The sequence below is a fragment of the Salmo trutta genome, chromosome 14 (genome assembly GCF_901001165.1).
Source record: "Salmo trutta chromosome 14, fSalTru1.1, whole genome shotgun sequence".
Classification (NCBI taxonomy): Eukaryota; Metazoa; Chordata; class Actinopteri; order Salmoniformes; family Salmonidae; genus Salmo; species Salmo trutta.
Genome location: NC_042970.1, coordinates 79,398,049 through 79,405,548, shown reverse-complemented (window position 1 = coordinate 79,405,548; position 7,500 = coordinate 79,398,049). Strand labels below are relative to the sequence as shown.

At 47.4% G+C, this 7,500-nt stretch overlaps 1 protein-coding gene across 1 annotated transcript in view; it reads right to left on the bottom strand.

The window, feature by feature from the left end:
- LOC115147528 (ligand-dependent corepressor-like) overlaps positions 1-7,500 on the bottom strand; it is a 72,266-nt gene that overhangs the window by 25,982 nt on the left and 38,784 nt on the right. The window contains 2 exon segments of the mRNA XM_029689763.1: positions 2,158-2,284; positions 6,477-6,556. Coding sequence (XP_029545623.1) covers positions 2,158-2,284; positions 6,477-6,556 — 207 coding nt within the window.

Sequence of the window (7,500 nt, the reverse complement as noted above, 5' to 3'; positions counted from 1 at the left end):
ACTGTGCATAGTGTTTGTTCAGCTATATACACTCAGTGTGTTTATATACTGTGCATAGTGTTTGTTCAGCTATATACACTCAGTGTGTTTATATACTGTGCATAGTGTTTGTTCAGCTATATACACTCAGTGTGTTTATATACTGTGCATAGTGTTTGTTCAGCTATATACACTCAGTGTGTTTATATACTGTGCATAGTGTTTGTTCAGCTATATACACTCAGTGTGTTTATATACTGTGCATAGTGTTTGTTCAGCTATACACACTCAGTGTGTTTATATACTGTGCATAGTGTTTTTTTCAGCTATACACACTCAGTGTGTTTATATACTGTGCATAGTGTTTGTTCAGCTATATACACTCAGTGTGTTTATATACTGTGCATAGTGTTTGTTCAGCTATACACACTCAGTGTACACAACATTTAGGACCTTATATTTAGTTGATTCCAATGCTTCCCATCGTTGGCTGGATGTCCTTTTGGTGGTGGAACATTCTTTATACACACAGGAAACTGTTGAGCGTGAAAAACCCAGCAGCGTTGCAGTTCTTAACACTCAAACCGGTGCGCCTGGCACCTACTACCATACCCTGTTCAAAGGCACTTAAATATGTTGTCTTGTCCATTCACCCTCTGAATGACACACATACACAATCCATGTCTCAATTGTCTCAAGGCTTAAAAATCCTTCTTTAACCTCTCTCCTCTCCGTCATCTGCACTGAAGTGGATTTAACAGGTGACATCAATCAGGGATCAAAGCTTTCACATGGATTCACCTGGTCAGTCTATGTCATGGAAATAATGTTTTGTACACTCAGTGTATAGCAGCTTTAGGCCAGCTGAGAGCTGAGAGCTGGGTGTGGAGTGTGAACCCAGATTGATTGTACACTCTGTGTACAGCAGCTTTAGGCCAGCTGAGAGCTGAGAGCTGAGGGCTGGGTGTGGTGTGTGAACCCAGATTGATTATACACTCTGTGTATAGCAGCTTTAGGCTAGCTGAGAGCTGAGGGCTGAGGGCTGAGGGCTGAGAGCTGAGGGCTGAGGGCTGAGAGCTGAGAGCTGAGAGCTGAGGGCTGAGGGCTGAGGGCTGAGAGCTGAGAGCTGAGAGCTGAGGGCTGAGAGCTGAGGGCTGAGAGCTGAGAGCTGAGAGCTGGGTGTGGTGTGTGAACCCAGATTGATTGGTCAGACACATTGATTGGATCAGCATCTGACTTAGTGACCTAATCCTCTCCAAAACAACCATGTATCTCAAAGGGCACCCTGTTCACTAGTGCACTGCTTTTCACCAAAAAAAGTAGTGCACTACATTATATAGTGTAGGGAATAGGGGGCCATTTTGGATGCAACCAGTCACACACTGCACCTCTCTCTCTCTTCTCCAAACCATAACAATATATGGTCACTTAACCGACACATTTCATTTTAAACTTCAGTTTTTTTAGGACACTTTTTTTTCGATTTAACCTTTATTTAGCTAGGCAAGTCACTTAAGAACAAATACTTATTTACAATGACGGCCATACCCCGGCCAAACCCAGACGATGCTGGGCCAATTGTATGCTGCCCTATGGGACTCCCAATCCCGGCCGATTGTGATACAGCCTGGAATCAAACCAGGGTGTCTGTAGGGATGCCTCAAGTACTGAGATGCAGTGCCTTAGACCGCTGCACCACTCGGGAGCCCAAATGTGGGAATGAAACCCACAACTTTGGTGTTTCCAAGTTCCATACATTGGTGTCTTTATAATGCCCCAACTGACTATGCCATATAGTTCTACTAGACTCCCTTGTGGTTCTACGTTCTAGACTCCCTTATAGTTCTAGGTTCTAAAACCCCTTATGGTTCTATAGGTTTTCAATTAGCCTTCCATGTAGCTCAGTTGGTAGAGCATGGTGTTTGCAATGCCAGGGTTGTGGGTTCGATTCCCACGGGGGGCCAGCACAGAAAAAAAATGTATGAAATTGTATGAAATGTATGCATTCACTACTGTAAGTCGCTCTGGATAAGAGCGTCTGCTAAATGACGTAAATGTAAAATGTTTTAGACTCCATTATTGTTTTAGTTTCTAAACTCTCTCATGGTTCTATGTTCTAGACTCCTTTATGGTTCTACGTTCTAGACTCCGTTATGGTTCTATAGGTTCTAGACTCACCCTTTCTGTAGAAGACAGCATTGAGGAACTCTTCGGCTTGCTTCTCCAGGCAGTTGATTTTGGACGTGTCCTGTTTCAAGTCCTCTGACTCTGATAAGACCTGGGGGGTGATGCCGACCAAGTGTTCCTGAGAGGGACACAGAACACAAGAGGAAAAGGGTTTAGGATTTTAGAAAACAGTACATGAATGTATAGCCAAGTGTTCCTGAGAGGGACACAGACAAAGCAGACACACCGTTTTAATGAAGTTTTCCTGGACCAAACCCAGAGGAAAACCTTAAAAAGTATTTTAAGTCCGTTTTTTTTTTTACTAAGCAAAAAAAGAATAATATGACAACAGGTGGTGAGATAACGTTGTGGTGGAAGCTTTAAAAAGACCGGGTGACAAAATATAAGTGATTAAGAAAGTATTTGTGTGGTACTATGGACTTGCAGTCATTGTGTTTATAAAACAAACAAATGAATGATCTGGGGGTGGTGGGAGAAATGGGCGTGACACTCTGACTGTCTCCTCTTTCTCCTCTTAGAATCCAGTGATGTGAAAACTGACAAAACCAAAACAGGCTCAAACAGTTTCTTTAAAGCGGCATACCTTCACATTCTCTCTTCCTTCCCCTCCCTCTCTCTCTCGCCTCTTTCTCTCTCTCCCCTCGGAAGACACATTTCAGTTGAATGCATTCAGTTGTTCAAGTGACTAGGTATCCCCCTTTCCCCTTCCTTCTCCCTCAAGCCTACCTCCTCCCCCCCCCTCTCTCTCCCACGCTCTCCCTCTGCCTACCTCCTCCCCCTCTCTCTCTCTCTCTCCCACTCCCTCGCTCTCCCTCTGCCTTCCTCCTCCCCCCCTCTCTCTCTCACTCCCTCCCACTCCCTCGCTCTCCCTCTGCCTACCTCCTCCCTCTCTCTCTCTCCCTCTCCCTCGCTCTCCCTCTGCCTACATCCTCCCCCCCTCTCTCTCTCCCACTCCCTCACTCTCCCTCTGCCTACCTCCTCCCTCTCTCTCCCACACTCTCCCTCTGCCTACCTCCTCCCTCTCTCTCCCACACTCTCCCTCTGCCTACCTCCTCCCTCTCTCTCTCGCTCCCTCTCCCTCTGCCTACCTCCTCCCCCCTCTCTCTCTCCCACTCCCTCGCTCTCCCTCTGCCTTCCTCCTCCCCCTCTCTCTCTCCCACTCCCTCTGCCTACCTCCTCCCTCTCTCTCTCTCTCTCGCTCCCTCTCTCTCCCTCCCTCCCTCTCTCCCTCCCACTCCCTCCCACTCCCTCGCTCTCCCTCAAGCCTACCTCCTCCCCCTCTCTCTCTCCCACTCCCTCGCTCTCCCCCTCCCTCCCTCTTTCTCTGTTGGGAGTTTGCATAGCTGCAGATCAATGAATCAATTGTTTCCGTCCTCTGCAGGTCCTCTGGCATTTCATGCAATTAAACGCACACAGTGAAATATGAAGAGTACGTCCCAAATGGCACCCTATTCCCTACATCGTGCACTACTTTTGACCAGAGCGCTATGGGCCGTGTTAAGACGTAGTGCACAATAAAGAGAATAGGGTGCCATTTGGGACGCAGAGCAAGCCCAACCCACCCAGCCCGGCCCGGGCATGGTAAGGCCAGAAACAAGCAGAGGAAGGAGGGCAGTATGTTCTAGGTAATATGTTTTATGGACCATGGAGCGTATTCACAAAGTGTCTCAGAAGTAGGAGTGCTGAATCTGATTTATATAATCCTATTCATTACAATCTGATCATAGATCACTACTACTACTACGTTATACATGTTTATAATAATAATAATAATAATAATAATAATTTGGTTGGTGCTTATATTTGTTCTTTTTCACAAGTGTACAAGTGTGTATTAAATTGTAGGTGCCAGATGGCCGACCTTCGGGTTGAAGAGGTCAAGATGAAAAAGGAGCGGTTGGTTGGCGTGGCAACAGAAGGGGGGGCTCTTTGTGAGGCCTTGTTTCATCCTTCGTTCCTCCGCTAAAGGGGCAATCTGGGATTGGTTTATCAAAAGTGGCGCGGTGTCCACTTCTTTATCGTTTCAATCCCAGACTGCCCCTTTAAAGACAAAGCAAAAATGGAGGACGAGTGGCGCCCCGAACGACGTGCCGACGAGCCATCAATTCACAAGGTCAAAGGGAACGAGGGGTGACTGAAAGAGCAAAAAATAATAATACATTCCTGAGAGGCAAAAAATTCTAGCGCCATTTTAGGATGATTAGACATGGCTGAATGAGTGAGACGACCAGGGATTGACCTCTACTTAAAGGGTGTGTGTGTGTGTTTGTGTGTGTGAGTGATTGTGTGTGTGTGCGTGCGTGTGTGTGTTATTGTCGATGAGGTGATGGAAAGATGAAAAGATGCAGACTGGCTTTTGTTCCTGAAGCTAATTAGCTATCTCTAATGCAGTGTGTGGAGTTTAGCTAATCAGCTAGCTGTAATGCAGTGTGTGGAGTTTAGCTAATCAGCTAGCTGTAATGCAGTGTGTGGGGGTTAGCTAATCAGCTAGCTGTAATGCAGTGTGTGGGGGTTAGCTAATCAGCTAGCTGTAATGCAGTGTGTGGAGTTTAGCTAATCAGCTAGCTGTAATGCAGTGTGGGGGGGGTTAGCTAATCAGCTAGCTGTAATGCAGTGTGTGGGGGTTAGCTAATCAGCTAGCTGTAATGCAGTGTGTGGGGGTTAGCTAATCAGCTAGCTGTAATGCAGTGTGGGGGGGTTTAGCTAATCAGCTAGCTGTAATGCAGTGTGTGGGGGTTAGCTAATCAGCTAGCTGTAATGCAGTGTGTGGGGGTTAGCTAATCAGCTAGCTGTAATGCAGTGTGGGGGGGTTAGCTAATCAGCTAGCTGTAATGCAGTGTGTGGGGGTTAGCTAATCAGCTAGCTGTAATGCAGTGTGGGGGGGTTTAGCTAATCAGCTAGCTGTAATGCAGTGTGTGGGGGTTAGCTAATCAGCTAGCTGTAATGCAGTGTGTGGGGGTTAGCTAATCAGCTAGCTGTAATGCAGTGTGTGGGGGTTAGCTAATCAGCTAGCTGTAATGCAGTGTGGGGGGGGTTTAGCTAATCAGCTAGCTGTAATGCAGTGTGGGGGGGTTTAGCTAATCAGCTAGCTGTAATGCAGTGTGTGGGGGTTAGCTAATCAGCTAGCTGTAATGCAGTGTGGGGGGGGATTAGCTAATCAGCTAGCTGTAATGCAGTGTGTGGGGGGTTAGCTAATCAGCTAGCTGTAATGCAGTGTGGGGGGGGTTTAGCTAATCAGCTAGCTGTAATGCAGTGTGTGGGGGGTTAGCTAATCAGCTAGCTGTAATGCAGTGTGGGGAGGGTTTAGCTAATCAGCTAGCTGTAATGCAGTGTGGGGGGGGTTTAGCTAATCAGCTAGCTGTAATGCAGTGTTGGGGGGTTTAGCTAATCAGCTAGCTGTAATGCAGTGTGGGGGGGTTTATCTAATCAGCTAGCTGTAATGCAGTGTGGGGGGGTTTAGCTAATCAGCTAGCTGTAATGCAGTGTGGGGGGGTTTAGCTAATCAGCTAGCTGTAATGCAGTGTGTAGGATTTAGCTAATCAGCTAGCTGTAATGCAGTGTGGGGGGGTGAGCTAATCAGCTAGCTGTAATGCAGTGTGGGGGGGTTTAGCTAATCAGCTAGCTGTAATGCAGTGTGTGGAGTTTAGCTAATCAGCTAGCTGTAATGCATTCTGGGGGGGTTTAGCTAATCAGCTAGCTGTAATGCAGTGTGGGGGGGTTTAGCTAATCAGCTAGCTGTAATGCAGTGTGTGGGGGGTTAGCTAATCAGCTAGCTGTAATGCAGTGTGGGGAGGGTTTAGCTAATCAGCTAGCTGTAATGCAGTGTGGGGGGGGTTTAGCTAATCAGCTAGCTGTAATGCAGTGTTGGGGGGTTTAGCTAATCAGCTAGCTGTAATGCAGTGTGTGGAGTTTAGCTAATCAGCTAGCTGTAATGCAGTGTGTGGAGTTTAGCTAATCAGCTAGCTGTAATGCATTCTGGGGGGGTTTAGCTAATCAGCTAGCTGTAATGCAGTGTGTGGGGGGTTAGCTAATCAGCTAGCTGTAATGCAGTGTGGGGGGGGGTTTAGCTAATCAGCTAGCTGTAATGCAGTGTGGGGGGGTTTAGCTAATCAGCTAGCTGTAATGCAGTGTGGGGGGGTTTAGCTAATCAGCTAGCTGAAATGCAGTGTGGGGGGGTTTAGCTAATCAGCTAGCTGTAATGCAGTGTGTAGGATTTAGCTATTGTCTCGATATGTGTGTGTGTGTGTGTGTGTGTGTGTGTGTGTGTGTGTGTGTGTGAGAGCCACAGCAACTTTAATAACATCAATTACCTTGACTTTCTCTCGTCTTAAGCAGCAAAAGAGACAATTTACATCAAACGACCAATCCAACAGTCCCTCGGGCTCGCAATCTGTGGGAAGAAGACCACACACACACACACACACACACACACACACGTCAGAGAGGTTGTGGTAATAATGACAGGCCGCTGTGTGTGAGCTTAGACAAACCACAGCACGACTAACCATTTCATGCATTTCACAATAAAACCCTTCAGAATATGAAAAGCATTGAAAATAGCAACAGTTTGTTTTGAATGATGGCCGAGTTCCTTTTGATACATAAAAACTGTAAACCAAGACATCAACTGTCCGGACACACACTCAACGAGAAGATTACCCCCAATCAGTGTGTGTGTGTGTGTGTGTGTGTGTGTGTGTGTGTGTGTGTATGTGTGACATCTCTGTGTCTCCAAGTGACAAGGCCTTCTGGTGACTCTCTCTCTCGAACACAGTATGAGCTTCCTTTGTTATAACTGACTCTTCAGGGAACACGACTTGTGTCACAGTCCTAGTCGGAGGGGAGCGGAGGGGACGTTGGGCCTGGGCGTCTGGCGGTGGCCTTGGATACGTGACTATTGTGTTGGTGACAGATGTAGAAGCGGGCGCCTCGACATAGTGTAGTCATTAACCTCCAGTCCCCTGCTGCACTAAACCGCTTCATATGCAGAGGAGAGTGTGTGTGTGCGTGTGTCTGATGTGTGTGTGTGTGCAGAGAAAGAGGGATGCCCAATAAACTCACCTTTTGGTGAGAGAGAGAAGGGGGATAAGAGAGAGAGGGGGATGAGAGAGAGAGGGGGATGGGAGAGAGAGAGAGAGGGGGATGGATGAGAGAAAGAGAGAGAGGGGATGGGAGAGAGAGAGAGAGAGGGATGAGAGAGAGAGGGGGATGACAGAGAGAGAGGAGGGGGGATGAGAGAGAGAGGGGGATGGGATGAGAGAGAGAGGGGGATGGGATGAGAGAAAGAGAGAGAGGGGGATGGGAGAGAGAGAGAGGGGGATGGGAGAGCGAGAA